Source organism: Bos taurus, chromosome 2 (assembly GCF_002263795.3).
Source record: "Bos taurus isolate L1 Dominette 01449 registration number 42190680 breed Hereford chromosome 2, ARS-UCD2.0, whole genome shotgun sequence".
In the NCBI taxonomy this organism is placed as follows: domain Eukaryota; kingdom Metazoa; phylum Chordata; class Mammalia; order Artiodactyla; family Bovidae; genus Bos; species Bos taurus.
In genome coordinates, this window is record NC_037329.1 from 21,768,524 (window position 1) to 21,795,643 (window position 27,120).

The following is a 27,120-nucleotide window of genomic DNA, read 5'->3' on the forward strand; positions in this document are numbered from 1 at the left end:
TGATAAAAAATTAAGAAATCCTTATATGACTCAGGTAAGTTTACTAGGTTGGTCATAACTTTCCTTCCAAGGAGTGAGCGTCTTTTAATTTCATGGCTGCAGTCACCATCTGCAGTGATTTTGGAGCCCCCAAAAATAAAGTCTGCCACTGTTTCCCCATCTGTTTGCCATTAAGTGATGGGACCAGATGCCATGATCTCAGTTTTCTGAATGTTTAGCTTTAAGCCAACTTTTTCACTCTCCTTTTTCACTTTCATCAAGAAGCTTTTTAGTTCCTCTTCACTTTCTGCCATAAGGGTGGTGTCATCTGCATATCAGCATATTCAAAAGCAGAGACATTACTTTGCCAACAAAGGTCCATCTAGTCAAGGCTATGGTTTTTCCAGTCGTCATGTATGGATGTGCGAGTTGGACTGTGAAGAAAGCTGAGCACAGAAGAATTGATGCTTTTGAACTGTGGTGTTGGAGAAGACTCTTGAGAGTCCCTTGGATTGCAAGGACATCCAACCAGTCCATTCTAAAGGAGATCAGTCCTGGGTGTTCTTTTAGAAGGAATGATGCTAAAGCTGAACCTCCAGTACTTTGGTCACCTCATGTGAAGAGTTGACTCATTGGAAAAGACTCTGATGCTGGGAGGGATTGGGGGCAGGAAGAGAAGGGGACGACAGAGGATGAGATGGCTGGACGGCATCACCGACTCAATGGACGTGAGTTTGAATGAACTCCGGGAGTTGGTAATGGACAGGGAGGCCTGGCGTGCTGCGAATCATGGGGTCACAGAGTCGGACACAACTGAGCGACTGAACTGAACTGAAGTTTTACATATTTAATCTTTACCTCAGCCCTACAAGGAAGTTGTCATTGTTCCCAGTTTTACAGATAGTTTGTTCAGATAGTTTGAGACAGAGTTAATTTCTAAACAGTAAAGTATCTTCTCAGCTGTACACATTTTGTATGCTAATATATATACACAGTATATCTTATGTATGCTAACCAGTGAAGAAACTAGGACTTTATGAACTGCTATTTGCAGTTCATAAGGAAGTACTTAGTCAGAAAAGATGGGGAAAATATACCTAATCTGGGGTGATATGGCTTTAGAGGTTACAGTATCAGACTTGGCATTCCGAATCCTTTGTGGTTGTCTTTCACACCACTTGGCTTGCTGGATCTTAGGTCCCTGACAAGGGATTGAACTTGGGCCTATGACAGGGACAGAGCGAAGTCCTAACCACTGGACCACCAGGGGATTCCCTTGTAGTTGTCTTTTGAATCATCAAGCCACCCAGTCTTAGATTATCTTCCTTGATTTTTGCATTTTCTTTTTTTTCCCTTCTTTTTTTGGTGGGGGGAGATAGGATAATATACATAACATGATGCCATGGAAAAACTGCACTTTGAAAAGAAGGAGATCCAGATTTAAATCTAGGATCTTAACTAGCTTAATGGCTCTGTGACCTTGGGCAAATGATCTCTAGTGTCCTAATGTGCCATATTCAGACTGAAATTGAAGAAAGTAGAGAAAACCACTAGACCATTCAGGTATGACCTAAATCAAATCCCTTATGACTATACAGTAGAAATGAGCAATAGATTTAAGAGACTAGATCTGCTAGAGAGGGTGCCTGATGAACTATGGATGGAGGTTCATGACATTGTACAGGAGGCAGGAATTAGGACCATCCCCAAGAAAAAGAAATGCTAAAAAGCAAAATGGCTGTCTGAGGAGGCCTTACAAATAGCTGTGAAAAGAGAAGCAAAAGAGAAAAGGAGATACACACATTTGAATGCAGAGTTCCAAAGAATAGCAAGGAAACATAAGAAAGCCTTCCTCAGCGATCAATGCGAAGAAATAGAGGGAAACAATAGAATGGGAAAGACTAGAGATCTCTTCAAGAAAATTAGAGATACCAAGGGAACATTTCATGCAAAGATGGGCTCAATGAAGGACATAAATGGTATAGACTTAACAGAAGCAGAAGATATTAAGAAGAGGTGGCAAGAATACACAGAAGAACTGTACTAAAAAGATCTTCATGACCCAGATAATCACGATGGTGTGATCACTTACCTAGAACCAGACATCGTGGAATGTGAAGTCAAGTGGGCCTTAGGAAGCATCACTACGAACAAAGCTAGTGGAGGTGATGGAATTCCAGTTGAGCTATTTCAAGTCCTAAAAGATGATGCTGTGAAAGTGCTGCACTCAATATGCCAGCAAATATGGAAAATTCAGCAGTGGCCACAGGACTGGAAAAGGTCAGTTTTCATTCCAATCCCAAAGAAAGGCAATGCCAAAGAATGCTCAAACTACCTCACAATTGCACTCATCTCACACAGTAGTAAAGTAATGCTTAAAATTCTCCAAGCCAGGCTCAGCAATAAGTGAACCGTGAACTTCCAGATGTTCAAGCTGGTTTTAGAAAAGGCAGAGGAACCAGAGATCAAATTGCCAACATCTGCTGGATCATGGAAAAAGCAAGAGAGTTCCAGAAAAACATCTATTTCTGCTTTATTGACTATGCCAAAGCCTCTGTGTGGTTCACAATAAACTGGAAAATTCTACAAGAGATGGACATACCAGACCACCTGACCTGCCTCTTGAGAAACCTGTATGCAGGTCAGGAAGCAACAGTTAGAACTGGACATGGAACAACAAACTGGTTCCAAATAGGAAAAGGAGTACGTCAAGGCTGTATATTGTCATCCTGCTTATTTAACTTCTATGCAGAGTACATCGTGAGAAACGCTGGGCTGGAAGAAACACAAGCTGGAATCAAGATTGCCGGGAGAAATATCAATAACCTCAGATATGCAGATGACACCACCCTTATGGCAGAAAGTGAAGAGGAACTAAAAAGCCTCATGATGAAAGTGAAAGAGGATAGTAGAAAAAGTTGGCTTAAAGCTCAACATTCAGAAAACTAAGATCATGGCATCTGGTCCCATCACTTCTTGGCAAATAGATGGGGAAACAGTGGTTGACTTAATTTTTCTGGGCTCCAAAATCACTGCAGATGGTGATTGCAGCCATGAAATTAAAAGACACTTATGCCTTGGAAGGAAAGTTATGACCAACCTAGATGGCGTATTAAAAAGCAGAGACATTATTTTGCCAACATAGGTCCATCTAGTCAAGGCTATGGGTTTTTCCAGTGGTCATGTATGGATGTGAGAGTTGGACTATAAAGAAAGCTGAGCGCAGAAGAATTGATGCTTTTGAACTGTAGTGTTGGAGAAAACTCTTGAGAGTCCCTTGGACTGCAAGGACAGCCATCCAGTCCATTCTAAAGGATATCAGTCCTGGGTGTTCATTGGAAGGACTGATGCTAAAGCTGAAACTCCAATACTTTGGCCACCTCATGCAAAGAGTTGACTTATTGGAAAAGACCCTGATGCTGGGAAAGATTGAGGGCAGGAGGAGAAGGGGACAACAGAGGATGAGATGGTTGGATGGCATCACCGCCTCAATGGACATGGGTTTGGGTGGAATCTGGGAGTTGGTGATGGACAGGGAGGCCTGGTGTGCTGTGGTTCATGGTGTCGCAAAGAGTTGGACACGACTGAGCGACTGAACTGAGCTGTACTGAATCTGTAAAATCAACATACTGTTTATTAGAAACTGATTTAAAAACTACTGATAACACAGCAGCAGGGATGGATCTCAGGTGCATTATGCTAAAGGAAATAATCCAGATTCAAAAGGCTTATTATATATACTGTATGATTCCATTTATATGATATTTGGAAAAGCAAAACTTTGAAAATCAGAAAACAGACTTGGGGTTTTCAGGGACTGTGGTGGGAGGTAGTCATATGTGGATGTGAGAGTTGGACCATAAACAAAGCTGAGCGCTGAAGAATGATGCTTTTGAGCTGTGGTGTTGGAGGAGACCCTTGAGAGTCCCTTGGACTGCAGGGAGATCAAACCAGTCAATCCTAAAGGAAATCAGTCCTGAATATTCATTGGAAGGACTGATGCTGAAGCTCTAATACTTCGGCCACCTGATGCGAAGAACTGACTCACTGGAAAAGATCCTGATACTGGGAAAGATTCAAGGTAGGAGAAAGGGGATGACAGAGGACAAGATGGTTGGATGGCATCACCAACTCATTGGACATGAGTTTGAACAAGCTCTGGGAATTGCTGATGGACAGGGAAGCTTGGGGTCCTATAGTCCATGGGATCTTAAAGAGTTGGACATGACTGAGTGACTCAACTGTGGTGGGAGGAGAGTGTGACAAGAAGCATGAGGAAGTTTTGGTGGGTGATAGGACTGTTCTGTATCCTCATTGTAGGAGGTGGTGCACAACTGTATGTGCTTGTTAAAATTCATAGAAATATATGCTGAAAAGACTTCGTTTTACTGTACGTAACTTATACCTCAACAAAACATTTTTTACACTACTGACCTTGTTTTTAAAATCATACCCAGAATCTACAATGATTAGCAGTAGAAAATGTCTACTAACACTTGCTTAAGCAGAAATATTGGTGGTCTTTTAATATATACCTCATTTCTAAGGTATCTGAATCAGTTATAGATATTAAGATATGCACAGATGAAAATAAATTACAGATTTTCCAGATTATTCTTAGTTGAAGTAAATGAAAACAATTGTATTAGAATCATGTAGGGGATTTTGTCTAAAGCTCTTCTCTAGTATCTACCCCTTTATGCTATTTCCAAAGAAAGAAGAGAGGAAAAGTTGCCAAGAAAGACTCAGGAAAGCTTCCCAAAGGTCCTTTTATCTGTCTTACTGATATTTAGGAATGCAGTGGAATATAATAAATCAAAACTAAGTTTAAAGCCTATGTATTCATTAACAAATGTCTCATTTGGTTAACTAAAAGTGTGTTGGGAGTTAGATTTGGGTAGAAAGCAGGGAGCATTTTTATTTTAATTGGTATTTGCATTTCAGAGATTAAAAGCTGCTTTGACCCAGCAACATCCTCCAGTTACCAACGGCGATACTGTCAAAGGTCACAGTAGTGGTTTGGTTAGGACTCAATCAGAGGAATCTCGACCACAGTCATTACAACAGCCAGCCACATCCACCACAGAAACACCGGTATGTGTGTTGTTTTTATCATTCATCTCTCAGTTTTCCTTTAAAAAAAAAAAAAAAACACCACACAGTGTGACTTCAATGACTATATACTTTGAAAAGATTTTCTCGTCAAATTTTTATTTCAAAAGTGTATTTAAAAAGCCTTAAGAAAAGGTAACTCAACATAAAAGTTGAACATATAAAAAATAAATAAGCAGTTGTTACTGCTGAGGGCACTCTGTAAATGTTTCTCAGAGTATCTGTATGTTGGTTTAAAATGGCATAGTATCCATCAATAGTATTTAAAGAAAATTTTACTATTGGTTGTATTCAACAAGTAATTTATATATGAACCATATTACTGATATAAGACAGTTCTTGAATTTAACACTTGTGAAATGTCACCAAAGTCGCAGATAGGTTTAATGGCAGCTGTTTATACTAGAGGCCCATTTCACTCTAATTTGTGTCTGGCCATTAGATGATTGCTATTTCTATATGTCTGCAGTAAAGCATTACTGTATTTCTGTTAAATGTTTCAGAGCTCTATTTAGACCTTTTTCTTCTCTATTTAAAGAATATTAGCATTTAAAAGTAAAACTTTCCAATTAAAGAAACACAGCTGAACAACAAGTTTAATACTACCTCCTAAGCATAGGTGTTTAGATAACAGTATTTTTACCTTTGTGAAACTTAAGATAAAGTGAAATAGTTGTGGTTGTCATCCACCAAGAACTTTACCTAGGAGCCAAAAGAGAGGAAAAGTGAATGTGTTCTTATGTCTTAATTCAGGGTTAGCCAACTGGCTCATGAGCCTAATGCAGCTCATGGCTGTTTATCTATGGCTGGCAAGTTCAGTATGGCTTTTACATACTTAAAAATTTATTTAAAAGAAAGTAAATGAATGTAATTTACTTTCTTGTACTAACTATAGTTTACCTGGATCTCGTTTTTATTTATATTTTTATACTTTATTGTATTGGGATGAAGCTCCAGGACAGCAGGACTTTTATCTGGTCTATCACTGCTATATCACTAAAATAGTTCCTGCATATTTTTCAGTGAAGTAGAATGAATGAATCAATAGAAAAAGGGAGAGAAGGAAGAATATATGCTTCTAAGTAGCCTCAAATCCTTGTTAGAGGTAGAGATATATATAATTCAGGTTAATTACCTGCAGAACGTAAAGATTTCTGCCTATGGTATAGATGAAGAGAATGTAGAAATCTTTGTTTACATCATTAAAGTAGAGGCAAGAGATTTGTTTTCAGGCTGCTACTTTGGATCATGTGTCTACGGCCACAAAGTGCTTTCTTTTGCACTGTTTCCAAGGGTTTATATCGTATCTCCTGTATTCAGGTGTTTTGTGGCACTATTTGGGGATTTGTGAGAGACATGAAGATATCCTATAATCCTAAACACTGGACAGTATCACTAATGACTGAAGATTTCTGTCTGGCTGATATTGCTGGGCAGGCGGACCAATTAAAATGAAAATCTAGACTCTGGGATTCTACCTACCGGAAAATGAGCGTTAATAATTATATAAACCTGACCCTTAGAAAAAGACTGACCCCAAATTTCAGAAACTGAAGAAAAGCTGAATACACTAAAATGTGTATGTACTTTCAACTCCTTAATTTTAGACAAACCAATTTTTAAAAAACATTTACAGTTTAATGCTATTTTTATTGTAAAAATAGCATAGAAACCATGGTTTCCCATAGTGAATTTAAATAAAAAGTTATTTTTTATTAGTACCTTAATAATTATCAAAGCACTGAATAATAACATAATGTTTGCTTAAAAGTGCACTTGGAAAAATAAAAGATCTGTACATCATCGTTTGTATTACATTTTTCAATTTCTTTGTATTCTGTCTATAAACATGAAAATATTATTTATACAAACGTTAAAGAATAGAATACAATCCTAAAGGAAATCAACTCTGAATATTCATTGTATGAATATTGATGCTGTAGCTCCAACACTTTGGCCACCTGATGCAAATAGCCGAGTCATTGGAAAAGACCTTGATATTGGGAAAAATTGAAGGCAGGAGGAGAAGGGGGTGATAGAAGATGAGATGGTTGGATGTCATCACCGCCTCAATGCACATGAGTTTGAGCAAACTCCAGGAGATAGTGAAAGACAGAGAGGCCTGGCGTGTTGCAGTCCATGGGGTCGCAAAGAGTCAGACACAACTTAGCGACTGAACAACAACAAAGAATACATTCACTGTGATAGTGAGAATCTCAGTTTAGCAATGCTTATTTATTTCAAGGAATTTGTTAAACAACAGGGTGATTTGCACATTGCTTCAGATGTATACAATGAGAGAAAATAAAATTAGTACCTGTCACCTTTGCAAGGGGCTTCCCCGATAGTTCGGTTGATAAAGAATCCAGCTGCAATGCAGGAGAGCCCAGTTCGACTGCTCGGTCGGGAAGATCCACTGGATAAGGGAAAGGCTACCCATTCCAGTATTTTGGCCTGGAGAATTCCATGGAATGTATAGTTCACAGGGGTCACAAAGAGTTGGCACAACTGAGTGACTTTCACTTTCACCTTTGCAGTCCTTTACTGCCTATTATATTAATTTTAATCACTAGGTACAAATATAAAAAACTTTCATTTGTGTCTATTATAGGCTTCTCCAGCTCACACAACTCCACAGACCCAAAATACAACTGGTCGTCGAAGAAGAGCAGCTAATGAAGATCCCGATGAAAAAAGGAGGAAGTTTCTGGAAAGAAATAGAGCAGCAGCTTCAAGATGCCGACAAAAGAGAAAAGTCTGGGTTCAGTCTTTAGAGAAGAAAGCAGAAGACTTGAGTTCATTAAATGGTCAACTGCAGGTATGGTGCATATATGTAAATTGTTTTATTTATTTTTAATAATTATGAACACACATTTTCCTTATTTTTTCCTAGTTAGCTATTCAGACATTTTAGGACATAATATTGGGTGTGTATGGAATCTGTAGTAAAGTGTAGTTTAATAAACTAAATACCAAGATGAAGTAATATAATTTTCAATACTGATACAGTGAAGAAATTTTTAAATTTAAGTGTTTACTTGCATAGTACAAAAGTACCTAAACTATCTGGTTTAAACTTTATAAAGTTATGATATAGAGTTCAACAGAATCTTAAACTGTAAAATATTACTGGTACTTCACTTCTCTTATTTTTTGGTTCATGTCACAACTGTAGAGTTGGTTCAGTTTACAGTTTTTGTTTTTAAGTTCTTTTGTTCTTTGAATTATAAATTTTGTTTTGTTTTGTTTGTTTTATTTAAAGTGAATATAGTGCTCGTGAAAGGTGCCAGATTGACAGCTTTGGAACTGAAGGACTAATTACCCACAGAACAGGTACAATATGGCCAGTGGCAGTAGAAAGCATTTCATACTGCCCTGCCAGTGTGCCTCAGATTTATTTCTTAGGAACCCTATGTGGTATAAAGGTTTTAAGGCTCCTTCCTATTCAGTCTTTGGTAAGATTTTCAGTGATGGTATTTGGCAGCACTAAGTCTATTTCCTTCCTTCTGTTTTTTCTTCCTTTTTTGTTGTTTTTAATGTTGTGAATATTCTCAAGTAAAATCTTCTAAACTATCAATTGATAAGCATCAATGAGAAAAATCGATGAATTGATGAATTAAATTGATGAATTTAAATTCATTATGAATTTAATGAATTAATTGTAGTTGTTATTATTGGTCAATCCTCTGAGCTGTCCATTCCTACTTAAAAATTAATCATGACCGATGATGAGACTTGCTCTCATCTTACATCTTTAAAGATGTCACCAGTATCAGTGTCTTGTTTAAATGCTTAGGAAAAAGCTTTCTAGCTTTTTAGCTCCAGGCATAGCATTTCACCTAATGTAAATTTTAATAACTTAACACTTTTTCATATGTGAGACAGATATCTTTTAAAACTCTGTGTTGGGCTTTGAATATTGACATGTTAGCTTTAGAACAAATAAATTATCTTGCAAAACTTACTTTTAACCATTTAAAATTAAATATGATTTTAATTTTACCGTATCACAGAGACTTCAATATGTACTTATATACTGCTGCTGCTGCTGTTGCTAAGTCGCTTCAGTTGTATCCGACTCTGTGCGACCCCATAGATGGCAGCCCATCAGGCTCCCCCATCCTGGGGATTCTCCAGGCAAGAACACTGGAGTGGGTTGCCATTTCCTTCTCCAATGCGTGAAAGTGAAAAGTGAAAGTGAATTTGCTCAGTCGTGTCCGACTCTTAGCGACCCCATGAACTGTAGACCACCAGGCTCCTCCATCCATGGGGTTTGCCAGGCAAGAGTACTGGAGTGGGGTACCATTGCCTTCTCCGACTTATATACTAGGATATGTTAAATAATATATTACCTGATAAATAAATTCTTCTTCAGGAACTATTTTCATATTATAATTTTTCAAAACAAACTTTTGAATTTTTTTCTTTAAAGTGAAACATTATAGATACAAGTTTATTTATGTACTGTAAAAATGGTTATTTATCAGATTTCTGAATATTAACTATCATTTAAATGTTTGAGTATTCATACTAATACATTAACAAAGTGATTTAGGTGGATCTATTAAACTAACAAAATCATTCTTCTGAATGACTTGGCTTCTTAACAGTTACATGGTATTAAAAATAACATTCTTTGTCAGCCTTAGTTATCTTACCCATGGAATAGAGATAATAATACTTGTTGGTCCTCCTGCTCTGGATTGTTATTTACATCAAATTAGAATTTTTGCAGGCATTTTAAAATATATTAATTTTAATAGGATAAATTTATCAATATTTTCTTTTGTAATTTGGCTAATTATGCCTTTTTTTGAAGTGAAAATGTTTCAAAACTGTAAAGTGGTATATAAATATATGGTTATATTCTCAAGGTACTGGACTTCAGGTTGGGCCAGTTTTCTGTTCTGACCCAAGTTATAACAATATTAACAACTTTTAATGAGATTGTTGTTCAGTGGCTAAGTCATGTCCAACTGTTTGTGACCCTATGGACTGCAGCATGCCAGGCTTCCCTGTCCTTCACTATCTCCCAGAGTTTGCTCAAACTCATCAGAAAACTTTGGAGAATTCAGTATTCACAATAAATGTAATATTTACTTCATTAATTTCATGTTATTTCCACCATCCAAACTATATAAAATACCATTATTGTCAAATGTATTCATTTTTACATTTCCTAATTTGAGTAGAAATTTCTTGATTGGAGGAATAAAGGCAAGATTTATCACCTAGGTAAAAGTTAGCTAACACCTCAGTTTTGAAGCAGGCATGAAACTTTTAAATAGAAGTCACAATCAAGAAATCACGAAGTTAAACTATAGTTGAACATAACTACTTAATATCTCAAATTAAAACAGAACCAGTTTTTTTTTTAATTGAGGTATAGTTGATATATAGTATATAATTACATGTTGCCATGTACATGTCATGATTCACAATTGTTGAAGGTTATACTCCATTTACAACTTACTTTATTCCTTCTGCTGTACAATGTGTCCTGGCAGCTTGTTTATTTTATACATAGCAGGTTTTTTAAATGTTTGTTTATATATTTGTCTGTGCTGGATCTTAGATGTGGCATGTGAACTCATAGTTGAAGCATGTGGGATTTAGTTCTCTGACCAGGAATCAAACCCTGGGTGCTCTACATTGAGAGTGCAGAGACACAGCCACAGGACCACCAGGGAAGTCCCTACATATAGCAATTTTTAATATCTTAATCCCCTATCTCTCTGTCTTGCCCACTGGTAAGCACAGTTTTTTCTCAGTATCTGTTTTGTTTTTGGTTATTCACTATATTCACTAGTTTTATGTTTCAGAACCAAGATACAGGTGATATCATACAGTATTTGTCTTTCTCTGATTTATTTCACTAAGCATAAAAATCAGTATTTTTAATAATTGAGGGATGGATAGCATCATGGTTAGAAAGAAAGTGTTCTTAGTTTTAAAGATGTATACCAAAACATGAAGCTAGGTGAGACGATGTGTTATCGGGTTTTTAAAAAAAAAACTTTTGCAAAAAAGAAAGAGGATAAGGTCCTTCTGAATATATTAACCTGGAAAATGTCTTTAATATTATGGGCAAAAAGTAAGTTGCTTGGAAACAGCCCAGATGTCCATCAGTAGATAAATTGTGGCATATACATCCAATAAAATATTTTTCAGCCACAAAAAGGAGTGAAATTACATGCTACAATGTGAATAAATCGCAAAACATTATGCTTAAGTGAAAGAAGCCACAAAGTCATAAACTATGTGACTCCATTTATATGAAATATATAGAACAAATTAATCCATAGAGACAAAATGCAAATGGGTAGTTTCCAGAGACTGGGGGGAGGAAGAGGAAAATAGGAAGAAACTGGTTAACGGACAAGAGGTTTTACTCTTGAATGGTCAGATAGAGGGTGCGCGTAGCACAACATTGCAGATGTGTACTAATGCTACTGAATTTTTCAGTTTAAAATGGTTAATTCTATATTATGGAAATTGCACCTCAACAAATTACTCAAAAGTCACATACTAAAAATGTATAGCATAATTCTTTTTCATTAATGAAAGCTTTATAGTTAAAATGTGTAAATGTGTAGGTATGGAAATCAGTATAGAAATGAATCTTTAAACAGGTAAAATTTTAAGAATGACATGTATTAGTTTGTAACAACAGTGATAAAGGGGGTTTGAGAAGAAAGGGTACTTTCAACTATGACTTTCTCTATTGTTTCAAGTGGATATATGATTTTTTGTTGTTTTTTTACTTACATGTCATGTAAAATAAGTTTTAAAAAAGTAAGTGACACATTCTAGTTTTCAGAATATGAAGAGTTAATATGCTTATAATAGATTCTGGAGAAAAAATTTCATTCAGTCTGCCAACAGCAAAACTGTTAACTATGAAGAACAGAATGACTTGTAAAGAAAATTGAATGTCAAAGAAATAATTAAACTCTACTTTATGGGAAAACATTCATCAGTTCTACATTTCCTTAATAATTCTTCACGTGACATTCAGGTTTAGCTGATCAGTGTAATGGGCAGTAATGACCCATGGTTACTTATATATAATAAAAGGTTTAATGAGTGTTGAGGTGTGACTGTTCATATTTTTACCAAATATATATTAGGTTTTAAGAAAATACTAATTATTCAACTTTACTGCCCCATTCACTGAATTTAATTATATTTTAGCTTTCTAGAATCATTACTTGAAAAACAATTTCATCAAATTGTATTAGAGACATTTATGGTACTCTAGACCAAGAATTGGATGCTGTTGGTTATAAATTATTATATTTTCAAAGGTAATATATGATTTTGTCTTTTACTTGAAATGGTATTAACACCATTATGTCTTTTTCTTTCTTTTTTTTTTTTTTGATTTATTTTTTTTGTTGTTGTTCCTAATTTTATTTTATTTTTAAACTTTACATAATTGTATTAGTTTTGCCAAATATCAAAATGAATCCGCCACAGGTATACATGTGTTCCCCATCCTGAACCCTCCTCCCTCCTCCCTCCCCATGTCTTTGTCTTTCATATACTCATCTTGTGGGTTAGTTTTCAGTTTAGAATTGCAGCATTTCCTTTATGACAAAAGGCAGACTCATAGGAGCTCTGAACAATCTGTGATAAAACCTGTAGAATTTGTTGTGGATTTTGCTTTTAAAACTTACGCACTGCAAATGTGTGTGGACTGGAAGCTTGGTAAATTAATAGAAGCATTCTTTGATAACAAGATATGTGAGGAGTTTTCACTAATAAGTTAATGATACAGAAAAGGTATTGTTTACTGGTCCATTGACTTAGGGGGAATGGGATCAATTTTTTAAATCCTGGTACCTAAACAGTATTTTAGTATTTATCACTTGAAATAGAAAGGAATGGCAACAATTGGGAGATGGTATCCAATACCTGAAAATTAAAAAATGTTAATTCCTGAAAAACTCTAGAACTCCACTCCCAGACTGAGTTTTTCACTATAATCTAGAGGGGAAAAGGGTAATAGTGATGCCACTTCTATCTCCTGTATTCTATTCTGAGTACTTCTTTTTACTGTTGTTGCTCAATCGCTAGGTTGTGTCCGACTTTGCGACTCCATGAACTGCAGCACGCCTGGCTTCCCTGTCCTTCACTATCTCCCAGAGTTTGCTCAGACTCATGTCCATTGAGTCAGTGATGCCATCCAATCATCTCCTCCTTTGTTGCTCCCTTCTTCTCTTGACCTCAATCTTTCCCAGTATCTGGGTCTTTGCCAATGAGTCAACTCTTTGCATCAGATGGCCAAAGTATTGGAGCTTCAGCATCAGTCCTTCCAATGAATATTCAGGACTGATTTCCTTTAGCATTGACTAGTTTGATCTCCTTGGCAGTCCAAGGGACTCTCAAGAGTCTTCTCCAGCACCACAGTTTGAAAGCATTGATTCTTCAGTGCTCAGCCTTCTTTATAGTCCAGCTCTCACATCCATACATGACTATTGGCAAAACCATAGCTTTGACTATATGGACCTTGCAAAGCAAGGTGATGTCTCTGCTTTTTAATATGCTGTCTAGGTTTGTCATAGCTATTCTTCCAAGGAGCAAGCGTCTTTTAATTTCATGGCTGCAGTTTTTACTAGTCTTTACTAAAATCTTCCCAAGCCTTTACCTCCTCATCTGTCAAACTCATAGAATAAGTACTATTTTAAAGACCAAATAAGAGAGGTAATAGAGAAGTTAAGATACTTAAGCTACTCTTCACAAAAATCAATGATAATAGCAATGAGAAACTCCCCAAAGAAGAAACTATCCAATATTATTTCTTTAATTTGGGGGATAGTAGCTGAACTAGAAGTCAAAGATCATGAATTTATGGAACCTGATCATCAATCTGTGGCCAAATATCAATGAAATGTTTTGATTGGTTAATCAGTTAGCTATCCTGTCATTATTTCATCAGTCTGATCTGCTTCAGACAAACTGTAAATATATATATATATATATAAAATTTGTTCATCAGTATGTAATTAACTTTTGAGTAGATACAGATAGATTAGAGCAATGGTATAGACAATGCCAAATAATTACATTTTCTCTTAGACCACAATTAGCATCTGCTTTATCTTACCCAATACATTTTACTTTGACCCCCCCACAAAAAAAAAATCAGTAATTGGTCACATTTGAATGGGACTTTAATGTTTTCAAAATGTTTTCATGTCTCATATTTCATTTAATCTTCAGAATGACCCAGAAAGACAATTAATATATTCTGCAAATAAACTAATAACAGACTAACCAGAAAGGTTTTGGAGGCTGAATCCAATTATAATCACTCTAAAATAATCCACAGATACAGAGGTATAAATATTTCTTTTCTCATTTAATATTAAATCTGTTTATCAGTTCAGTTGCTCAGTCATGTCCGACTCTTTGCGACCCCATGAATTGCAGCACGCCAGGCCTCCCTGTCCATCACCAACTTCCGGAGTTCATTCAGACTCACGTCCATTGAGTCAGTGATGCCATCCAGCCATCTCATCCTCTGTCGTCCCCTTCTCCTCCTGCCCCCAATCCCTCCCAGCATCAGAGTCTTTTCCAATGAGTCAACTCTTCCCATGAGGTGGCCTAAGTACTGGAGTTTCAGCTTCAGCATCATTCCCTCCAAAGAAATCCCAGGGCTGATCTCCTTCAGAATGGCCTGGTTGGATCTCCTTGCAGTCCAAGGGACGCTCAAGAGTCTTCAACACCACAGTTCAAAAGCATCAATTCTTCTGTGCTCAGCTTTCTCTACAGTCCAACTCTCACATCCATACGTGACCGCTGGAAAAACCATAGCCTTGACTAGACAGACCTTTGTTGACAAAGTAATGTCTCTGCTTTTGAATATGCTGTCTAGGTTGGTCATAACTTTCCTTCCAAGGAGTAAGCGTCTTTTAATTTCATGGCTGCAGTCACCATCTGCAGTGATTTTGGAGCCCAAAAAAATAAAGTTTGACACTGTTTCCACTGTTTCCCCATCTATTTGCCATGAAGTGATGGGACCAGATGCCACTTAGTTTTCTGAATGTTGAGCTTTAAGCCAACTTTTTCACTTTCCACTTTCACTTTCATCAAGAGGCTTTTTAGTTCCTCTTCATTTTCTGCCATAAGGGTGGTGTCACCTGCATATCTGAGGTCATTGATATTTCTCCCGGCAATCTTGATTCCAGCTTGTGTTTCTTCCAGCTCAGCGTTTTCTCATGAGGTACTCTGCGTTTAAGTTAAATAAGCAGGGTGACAGTATACAGCCTTGACGTACTCCTTTTCCTACCAGTCTGTTGTTCCATGTCCAGTTCTAACTGTTGCTTCCTGACCTGCATATAGGTTTCTCAAGAGGCAGGTCAGGTGGTCTGGTATTCCCATCTCTTTCAGAATTTTCCACAGTTTCTTGTGATCCACACAGTCAAAGGCTTTGGCATAGTCAATAAAACAGAAATAGATGTTTTTCTGGAACTCTCTTGCTTTTTCCATGATCCAGCAGATGTTGGCAATTTGATCTCTGGTTCCTCTGCCTTTTCTAAAACCAGCTTGAACATCTGGAAGTTCACGGTTCACGTATTGCTGAAGCCTGGCTTGGAGAATTTTGAGCATTACTTTACTAGTGTGTGAACCCTGAGTGCAATTTTGCGGTAGTTTGAGCGTTCTTTGGCATTGCCTTTCCTTGGGATTGGAATGAAAACTGACCTTTTCCAGTCCTGTGGCCACTGCTGAGTTTTCCAAATTACATGTATTTCTTTCAGATTCACTATGGCTTAAGCAAACTGGTTCTGTTATGGCTTTAAGTCATGGTTTATGGAACTGCCTTGTCTAAATACTGTCTTTTTAAGTTCTTTCCTTTATACATATAATTATGTGACTATAATTCTTGAATGTTTTGTTTAATTTGTTGAATTTTCTGCATTTGTCATAAATGATTTTAAAAATCCTGGCCAGGCTTTGGCAAACTCTTCTAATTTTGCCTAATGTAAAGGTTATATACCAGGATAAGCCTCCTTTTATCAACTCCTACCTGGGACCTGATGTAGACCGTAAGCATATGCTTATACTTAGGGCTCTCCAGCTCAACTAAATCCATTTCTTTAAGGTTTGGCCTCGTTTATCCAATTGTGTTTGCTTTGCAGTATTTCTTAGAGTCCAATTCTTTGCTAGCAACCATGTCCCATTTGCTGCTTTCAGTCTAGTGCTGATAACCAGTTTTTAAAGAAATTGAGTATTAGGATACAATAAAATACAAACTATTGATTTAATTTAACCTTTTGATCAAAAATCACTTGAGCTTCAGGATTACCATTAGGAAAATCTCATCATTATAAAATATTTTAGATGAGGATGATGTAAAAGATTGGACTAAATTTGTATTGAGCACACCTTGAGTTTGTTGTGTTTTTTTTCCTTAAATTTCTGTCATTTAAAGGTATAGGGGGAAAATTACATTATTTGCATTTTGGATAAAGAACAGCATACTTGTGTACTGTATCACTTCAGTTCAGTTGCTCAGTCGCATCTGACTCTCTGCGACCCCATGAATCGCAGCACTCCAGGTCTCCCTGTCCATCACCGACTCCCAGAGTTTACCCAAACTCATGTCCATCAAGTCAGTCGTGCTATCCAGCCATCTCATCCTCTGTTGCCCCCTTCTCCTGCCCCCAGTCCCTCCCAGCATCAGGGTCTTTTCCAGTGAGTCAACTTTTCGCATGAGGTGGCCAAAGTATTGGAGTTTCAGCTTCAGCATCAGTCCTTCCAGTGGACACCCAGGACTGATCTCCTTTTTAATATATGCAAATTATAATATTTAATCATTTTTAAATTTCCTCCTCTCTTCCAGTTTTTGCCCCTGATTCAAATTAAAGTCAGTTAACATAAATATAAGTTGTGAAAGTGTTAATCGCTCAGTCATGTCCAACTCTTCGCCACCCCAGGGACTATATAGACCACCAGGCTCCTCTGTCCATGGGATTCTCCAGGCAAGAATACTGGAGTGGGTAGTCATTCTCTTCTCTAGGGCATCTTCCCAACCCAGGTCTTCTACATTGCAGGCGGATTCTTTAGCATCTGAGCTCCCAGGGAAGCCCTTATAACAGGAATCAAATACCTTCTCTCTAAAGTCTGTAATGTTCATTACCCATTTTTAGCTAGGGGCATCTTTACATTTGTTGACTTGTTCGTGGACCAGGTAGTCTGATTAGGTGAACGACCTAATACCACCAACTGTTAGATGGTTGATACAGTTTCTGTATTCAGACTTTCCAGTTTCAAACCTGTCATTTAAAGAGAGATTTTTGAGTATATTTATTTTTGAGTGCATAGGAATATTGTTTTAATGGTTAACACCCAGAATTTTATTTCAACTATTTTGTATCAGATTATCAACTTGTGACTGCTCAGGAATTTTATCTAATACATCATTTCCTTTCATAATATGGTTTATGATGAATGTCCATATGGAGTATTTAGTTGAGAAGGCATTTGTGATTTTTAAAATTCTGTAATTGAGATGATGCTATTAAGTATGTCAATCTTCCTTTTCTAAGAAAATGAACAGTGTGACTATGTGGTGAGGTTGTTGACAAAAATAATGAAATTAGAACCATTGACCAGTTTTATATTATTTAAGCTATTTCATTTCACCCTCTTTGGTGGTGGTTTTTTTTTTACCCACTGGAAATAGATTTTAGAGAAGACCATGGTAATTCAGCGTACTCAGTTTATGCTAGGCCATGGGCTGTGATCTAGGGATATAGAAAGCAAGGTGATCCCTGCTCTTGAGAAACCCCAATCTAACAGAGGTGGCAAATAAGTAAACCAAAAACAATCCAGTGTGATAAGTGCTATCACACTATCAAACACACATACGTACATATATGTAAATATGGCTGTGGAAGCACAGAAATGAACACCATGTGTATTTATATTGTACTGAGTTGACTTTTAAAGATAGTGAAATAATTAACAAGGCAAAAAGGAAAGGTTTTCTAGATGGAAATAACAGTATATATTTAGTTAGGCATACAAAATTTCTATTTATAGGTCAAAATGATTAAATATTGATTAATAGGTTCAAACTAATGAGAAGGGTGATCACAGGTACTCGATTGTAAAAGATTGTGTATTCTTGACTAAAAATACATATCCCGCCCTATTTCATATTAGAGAAATTAATGAGAGAAACTTGTAAATGGGAGTCTCAAAATCAAGCTGACAGCAGAAAGAGTGAGAAACATTTTGGATTATATATGTTGGATTATTCATAATATGGTTTCTCATAAGTACTGTCATTAATAGAGATAATTAGCAGTATTGACACTAATGACTTCAGTATTCCATAGAAATTAATTTTCTAAGTAACAGCTGGTTTTTTAAAGCAAAACTTTAAACCTTTTTCATTTGTACTGTAATCACTATACACCCATTCTTGTCTCAAATACAATGTTTTAAACATAATTTAACCTTTTTTTTTTTAATGGTTCAAAGTTCTTGTAAAGCATCAGTTTTTGTTTTGTGCTTTAACACAGCATTTACAGTTCGTTGGTATTGGGGTATGAGGAACTGTTTGACTCGACAAACTTGCCTTTGGATTACTGAACTTTTATTCTTTTGATCTTGTATGTTCCTACCATCAGTCACTTAAGGAGACCTAATGAGTCTAATCTACTAAATTATTTTACATTCAGCTTTCTGGGTAAGAGATTTAGGGATGGAAAAAGAAGTGCTTGAGCTTTTATGTATACCTTTTTGCTGTATTTCTTCATTTAATTTTGGGTTCATGGATGAAATGTGAATAGTTAATATAAGTCCAAATAAGTAGAGGTATTTGTAAGTTAAGATTTTTTAATGTTATTAATCTATTACACTCATATTATTTGTAACTCTTGAGTATTGGTAATTATCACTAATTTATGTGTTAAGGTTTGGGGGTGATCCAAAGGAATTAATTGGGCTTTCTCAACTTGGAACTTCAACATAGAATCTACCAGATTAATGCATCCAAAACAAAGACTGAACTGCTTATTCTGTAAGAAGGACAAATCATCACTGACTTACCAGATTTAAATTTAGATGTGTACAAATGGCCTAGGTCAAAGGCAGCTAAGCCGTTTAGACATCAGGTCTACTTTCATTGGTTCCGTGTCCAAAAACACAGTGCCTTGTGATGCACTTTAGATAGCTGTGATTCTCCAGTTATTGTGCTTTCCCCTATGGAGATTTTCCTAGTTTCTAGAAAGCTGTTTAATTAGTTTCCAGGATAAATTTTTTTTATTTCCAAGTGAATAGAATCAGTGAAATTTTATCCTGACTCCCTTGATACTTCTAATTGTTCATATAATCAAAAGAGCATGTAACATATGTAAAATAAAAATACCTTTGATAGGTAACCTGTGTAGTATATAAGCAGTTCCAAGGCAAATGATAATGTAAAAAACTTTGAAATACGCTATCCACTTGTGATTTAAATTTTTATGTAAGTTGCAGGTTTTATGTAAATATTAAAATATAAAAGCTAATGTGTAATGATTAAATAAATTTAAGCAGCATATTTTTGTTTATTTCTTGGTATTTTAAAGATATCTGATTTTCATATCTTAATCTTCACTTGTTTTAAACAGTGAAAATTGTTTAGTCTGATGCTGGTAAGGTACATAAGTTGTTTCCCCTCCAGAGTGAAGTCACCCTGCTGAGAAATGAAGTGGCACAGCTGAAACAGCTTCTTCTGGCTCATAAAGATTGCCCTGTAACCGCCATGCAGAAGAAATCTGGCTATCATAGTGAGTAATGTTCCATTACCTATAGCCTTAGGCTATATCAGTGAAATACTGCCAGAGTGAACCAAGCTACCATTAAAAAAATGGAGATTGCAGTTCTAATATTTAATATTAAATATCAGAAGTTCTGCATAGTTATTATGGAATGGAGGATATACTTCTCATAATCTAGAGTTTTTTAATTTTCCTATATCTAGCTTTTCCCTAGAGATTACTATAGATCAGCAAAATCAGTTGGTTAATAATTTAAAATATAGTGAAAGTACTTATGATATTTTGTTTATATTCTCAGAGTAATAGTTTTCTTGGACTGACAGACTGAACACTTCTTTTCCAGCCTCCATTTAGTAATTTTTTTAAAATTAACTATCTTAACAGTCAGTAACAGATCCTATTGTTACAGTAGCAGATCCTAGTGTTCTTCCTTAGATAATCAGCATTGTGCAGTTTCATTGTTCTGAATGTTTATATTGAGCCTTCTAGTTACAAAAATACTAAACTAGAACAGTATTGAAATTATCTGCTTGTAAGTTTCCTCTTAAATATTTCCCTTTAAAATGAGGTGGGTTTTTTTTTCTGTTTTCAGCATTTTAGAGGTTAATTGTGCTTTTCTTCTTGTAATGTCCTATTTTGATAAGATGCACAATGTTGGAACCAGCTGGTAGTCTTGAATAAATGGCCAATTTTGTCCATCGTACACAAATCTGTAACAAATAACATAGCTGGGAATGCATTAGGAACATTCATAATATATAACCCATAGCTTTCATTTTTATGATTTAGTGATATTTCAGGATATTTGTAAATCTGAAGATTGTTTCAACCATCTGTATCCACTTCATTTTAATTTGCCAGTGTCAGTAATTCAAAGCAAAAAAACATTTTGTATTGGATGCAAACAGTTCCTCAGGTGCTCACGATAAAACTTAATGGCCACCATCTTTACTTGTAGTCATTGTAAGCAGTTTCATCAGAATGGGCAATATTTTTTAATTTAAAAGATTCAGTAGATTTAGCAACTCTCTATGCCATGTATATTTAGAACATTGATTTTTGCCAGTTTTGAGCAAATAAATCTCAGGCCTTTGACGTCTTGTCATTTTGACAGGATTGTGAAACACATTGTAGAGTAAATTGGAACCATATAGAATTATGTTTGGGGCTGTACTAACAACGCCTGCTGCGGGGATGAGGCCGTTATGGCTCCCGTGTGACTTCACAACATCATTTCCTTTAGAAGCTACTGAGTCCAGCATTATGCATACATGATTTTCTTAACAAGAGAGCTCTCCTGAATTTTGATATTCAAAAAGAAATATACAAATAATTCTGTAAAAGTAGAAGGAAAATAAACTCTTAAGTTGCATTCAATTTATAATTATCTTCAATTTTTTAATCTAAATTTATTGGATAACCCCAACAGTTCGCTGTTATCCAGGCAGTATATACTCAGCAAATGCAAACCAGTTCTTTATTTGAAGCCATAAAGATTTTTTTAACTGTACAGATGTATAGGTTTGCATGCTGTATCCTCAGACTGACTTGGAAATCTAGATTAATAAGTTTTTAGTGAAGATACACAAGGTTGTGGAAAATGTAAAAAAAAATAAGACATTTTGAAGTTTTGGAACAGTTCCCATCTTTTTTCCTGTCTAGTTATCTGTATGTCAAACTGATTGACGTCAGTATAGTTCTTGCATAAAATTAGTTCTCTTCAGCTCTACAAATTGGATTTTGTAGAAATTTCAAAATTTTTATTTTCAAATTTGAAGTCTGGAAAAAAATGTGACTTCTCTGTTTGGTAGTCAAAGTAAAGATTGTTTAAGTTAATGTTTACATCTCAGAAAAAAATGTGGAGAAATTTACAAATACATAACTGTTCATCAAATTATAACACACAGCAATTGCTAATGATAATGAGCTGTAATACTAGTTAGCTCTTTCAAAACGATGTGACAGAAAACTAAGGTTTAGAAGAAATTAAGTAATATCACAAAATCTTGCCGGTAAAAGTGACAATATAAAGTCACACAGTCACAGGGTCTCTTTTTTAAAAACAGAAAGTCCCATATCCTAGGAAACCTTTCAGTCATGAGAAAACCACGACATTGATTTTAAGGGTCAAAACAAGAGTGGAAATATGAAAACATTTTTAATGTTTGGATTCCATGAAGAATAAAACATAAGAGTAATCTTGCTGCTATTAATTCATCTTCTGTAAACCTCTGGACATAATTAACATAACATATAGTTGTTTCTGTAATCATAAGTGGGAAGTAAAGTTTATTAGACCCTAAATGTGAGTTTATATTTTCATTAATGAAAATATGTATAAACATTAGTGGAACTTTAGAGAGTGAATTGTCAAATAACTGGTTTCTTTTGGTTTAAGTAGTGCTAAAAACGGCTCTTAGAGTGTAATAAGATCTCTTGTATCTTTCTGTTGTTTGTGATTTACACTAGTAATTCTTCTCCCCTTACCATCTCGAACTGGACATAGGTACAGCTGTATGACATTACAAAGGTATTTTATACATAATTTATAAGTGAGTACCTGATTCTTTGTACAGCCTAGAGATTTGTTTTACCTAATTCTGAAAGCTTGGAGAAAGATACACCTGTCCCTTATCACTTTCATTTTGACTCCATCTCCCCCATTGTGTATTTATATTTCCTCATACCACTTGTCACAGCTCGCTCTATTTCTGAAAGCTGTTATATCCCGAGAACTTACATTGAGAGGAAGGTCATTTTGTTATCGTGTTGAATAGTGGTGAAATAAAGGGCTTTTTACTGTTCTCTCCAGTTAAACTGTTATTTGCCAGTGTTTTCTTTGAATGCATTATTATTGTATTGGCTATTTAACTGAATTGTAAATATTTTATAACATTCATTGTTGCTTAATCAGAAAAGTACCTTTATGCTTTACATAATTTTAAAAAGGATTACTGATAGTGGTTTTTTTTTTTTTTTTTTTTTTAAACTATATCTTGACATCAAACTTTTATCCAGTGGTGCAGTTTTGTATTTAAAGCAGATTTATAGAGAGGTGAGATTCTTTCAAAAATGCATGGATTTGAGGCAAATGTATCACAATACTGTAAGGGTTACTATATTTCAGAAAACCCTCAAAAGGAAGAATTATATTTGAACTAAAGTTGTGCTTGCCAGATTCCTCCCCCTCTATCTTCTACATTACAAATCACTGGGTAAGTCCTGCTTCATGGGGTCCACAATCTTAATAATTGACTTTCAGAATGAGCACCTGGCCATCAGTAAGCAGGCCAGTATGTACTCTCAGATTTCATAGAAAGCCAGCTAATTGTTATTTCTGAGCACTAAATAAAAATTATTTTAATACCAAATGCAAAGTGCAAAAGAACACATCCTGTATAACACTGTTTTTAAAGTGTTCACAAATAAAGCTGAACGATACTGTTTAGAGATTTATATTTATCTGGTAAAACTTCAAAGAAAAAACAAAGGAATTACAAAAGGAATACATATAGAATGGTGATTACCTTTGGTGAAGAGAGGACCCTCCAGGAAGCACAAGTGTTAATTGCAGTTTTTAAGTTGGGAAGCTGAGTTCACAGGTGTTGATAGGATCAGTTGTCTCATAACTTGCATACACTGTAACAATTTGTGGGTGTTATACAAATGGAATTATTGGTTTCTCTTCTGTTAAAATAAGAAAGATGTAGATTTGTTCAAGCCAAAAAATTGGTAATCTATTTTCATAAATATTTAGAATGCCCTGTCTCCAGTTTTATATGGATTTTTATTTGAATCTCAATGCATGCAACTATAACAGGTGGTGGCATTTAGATTCTAAATATTGCTTATTCTCATGTGTATAGATCATTAGAATCAGGTATTATAATCATCCTTTGCTGCAGCAGATTGAAAGTCAGTCAGAATAAATATAGTTCTGCAGAGGGAATTATTTGAAGACATAATTTGTATGTTAGAATTCATTTTGATTATATTTTCTAACCTTTTAATAACAAAACCAGTCTATTGGCCTACATGTCAAATGTGTTGCTGGGTGTTTCATCTATAAGAGACTTACCTCTCAAATTCCTACTTCATTTTCTTTCTTAACACTATTTAACAAATAATTCTTCAGCTCTGCTTTACTGGACTTGAGGGGTTTCCATGTGCATGCCTGTGCCTTCATTTGGCTTGTTGCAGCAAAATTGCCTACTTCATGACTTATAGCCACCTTTCAGTTACTCAGTTACTGTGATACCAACTTCTCTAAACTGATGTAAAATGTCATCTAACCTTTTATTCTGTACATTGACTCAGCCTGATAAATTTTTACAACTATTCTAAGAAACTGAGTAGTTTTCTTTTTTCCACTCAGCTGCTGATAAAGACGATAGTTCAGAAGATTTGTCAGTGCCGAGTAGTCCACATACCGAAGCTATACAACATAGTTCTGTCAGCACATCCAATGGAGTCAGTTCAACTTCCAAGGCAGAAGCTGTAGCCACTTCAGTCCTCACCCAGATGGCGGACCAGAGTACAGAGCCTGTGCTTTCGCAGATTGTCATGGCTCCTTCCTCCCAGTCACAGCCCTCAGGAAGTTGATTAAAAACCTGCAGTGCGGCAGCTTTAGATACTCATTAGTGACTTCAAAGGGAAATCAAGGAAAGACCAGTTTCCATTTATGCGAAATCTGTGGTTGTAAATTTTTTTTTTTTTACTTGAAATTAAATTTGACTCTAAAGTTGGTGTAGCAGCAGTTGATGATCAGACTGAACAAGTTTTTAGTCTCTGGAAAAAGACTGATTTTGCTTTTTTTATAAATATTGTTAGATTTATTAATTTTTCTGTGCTCAATGTGTAAATTGTATTATAATTCATTGTGGTTTATTTCACTTTTAATTTGGGGGTGTTTTAATAAATGGGGGTGTTACTGAATCTTTCTTCCTACTTCCACTTCTTTTGACCACCTCTTAACCCTCAACTATGATGGTAGTTTTGTTATATCATTTATACCAAAGTTCTGCATAGTCCCTATTGACTTTGTAATGTTAACAAGGTCATAAAGCACTAGCAAGTGAAAGAAATTTGCTTTTAATCTTTTTGCCTTTTATTTTGCACATTATGCAAAAGGAAGAACATTAGCGAACACTTTTTAAGTGAGTGAAATGTGGTAAAAGACATACAGTGCTTTTAGGCACACTCTTAATGAAGGTCAGTAATAGTGCATTTTCTTTAAGATTTTAAGTAAGCATGAATATTGGAATCCTTTATCATTTCAATGACGACTGTTTTTCAAGTCTTAAATTCAGTATTTTAAATCCTATGTTTTGAGGCTAACAATATGAAATTATATAAAGTACAATACAGGGTTATCGGATACCTAATAATTTTTTGATATTAGATTTTTGGTTTTGTTTATTTTTTACAGATTTCAGGTTTTAAACTGAGAAGTTTATGCATAATCAAGTAAGGTATGGTTGCCAGAAAAGCCTAAAAATTACTACTTAGAAAATTTAAGACTGTTTACCCCCATTGTCTTGTACTTGCAAGCTAACTTGTACTTATTCTTGTGGAAGCACTGTCATCTTTTAGTAGCCAATTTTGATAACGTTTCTCGTGGGAAAAAATCAGTATCTATCTTTAGAACAATGTAACTATAATGTGGGACACAAGAGTGAGTGAGAGAGAGTGAGTATGTGTGTATGTGTGTGTCTTTCAATAGTTTATGCCAGCAATCTTTGCTTGAATGTTTAACGATGCCTTCAGTGTGATGCTGGCCAATAGATGATTGCAATTTAAGATGTCATTACTGTGCAGGCTTGGATAACTAACATTCCATGATGTAGTTTGTTTCTGATGAGATGATTGTAGGTACACTTTTCTCATTATCCAATCATCTGTGGGATACTGAGTTTTCTAATGTGCCATTATCTATTTTTATTCTGCAGTTATGTTCAAAATACAGTACAATATTTTAAAATAGACAAAATTGTTAAAAATAAAGTAGTAGATGTGTGTAAAAAAACTTTGTAAAATAGTTATGAGTCCTCCCCAGTAGCGACCTCTGGCATTCAAGCAGGATTCCATTATGTAAATATCTGTAACACATTTATAATAAGTTGTGTGGTTTGTTCTGCATCCATACTACACTATTTGCTAAAGTCTCAGTGCCATCTCCTAATGAGACTGACATTTTAAAAACCTGTATGGAATATCCTTGGCAATTCAAGAAAATACCCCACCTTGCCTAAGTTCCGAACTGGGAAACATTCAGATTGTACAAATGACATTTCAGGACTTTCAAGTATGAAGATAATAGGAATTTTATTGTTTGGCTTATAAAAAATGAGAGCATTTTTGGTTGATAATTGTACTTCTAAAGTTTTTTTTTTTTAACTGATTTTATAATTTTCAGGTACTCAATTTCTAATCATGACTTTGCCGTAGTTATGCTAAGGAGTTGATCTCAAAGGCACAAAATATGAATTCTGCAAGAAGGCTGTTTTTTATTGTAGTTTGGATGGGTTAGGAAAAGCCTCCGTTTTTCATTCTCCTAGGTCAGTCAGTGCATTTTTCTTAAATTTTATTATTTATGCAAGTTAAAGTTCTTTGGTAACAGGAATTCTTGCAACTGTAAAATAAAACTACATAGATGTAAGAAGTCATGTAAACGGTTAATGAGCTTATTACCAAGGTTAGCAAAACTCATTGTAAATCAGTCTGTACTCAGCAAATAAAAATCATTATTAGTTGTATAAACACAAATTCCATTTTGACTTTCAGGATGTCACACTACTTCTGTACCTAGCATTTTGAGTCCTTATATTTGCAATGTTACACAAACTGTACTATTTTCTTTTATGTGCAGTTTGCATGAGTAAACCATCAAAGAATAAATTCTATCTTTAAATTATGTTCATAATTTGCTTGTTCTTATCTGTCTTTCCTAAAATAAGATTACTTGATCATGATGTTTTTCTCCTTCAGAATGTTTATTACCTGAGAAGAGCCTAATATTCTGTTTCCTGTGATAAAATTAATTTCTTCTCAAAGACCTTTCAGCTGCAAGGTCACTCAGGCCTCTTTCTTCTTCTCTGCATTCACTTTAATTTATGTCTCCAGCCCAGAATATTCCCTTACCCACACACACAACTACTACACACAGATGCACCAGCCTTTGGTTTATCTTGGTAACTGCCTGCCAAAACAACTCTTATCTTTCACTCTGAACTGTATAATCTTCCCTTACCCT

General features: G+C 35.4%; 1 protein-coding gene across 8 annotated transcripts in view; it reads left to right on the forward strand.

The window, feature by feature from the left end:
* The window catches only part of ATF2 (activating transcription factor 2), an 83,368-nt gene extending 56,587 nt beyond the window's left edge, over nucleotides 1-26,781 (forward strand). For 6 of the 8 annotated variants that reach the window (XM_025000423.2, XM_025000418.2, XM_025000433.2 and 3 more), the window contains 4 exons: nucleotides 4,924-5,073; nucleotides 7,703-7,909; nucleotides 19,772-19,877; nucleotides 24,244-26,781. In XM_025000423.2, coding sequence (XP_024856191.1) covers nucleotides 4,924-5,073; nucleotides 7,703-7,909; nucleotides 19,772-19,877; nucleotides 24,244-24,470 — 690 coding nt within the window. In that variant the 3' untranslated portion in view covers nucleotides 24,471-26,781. 8 annotated transcript variants of the gene reach the window in all.
* The last annotated feature ends 339 nt before the right edge of the window (nucleotides 26,782-27,120 follow it).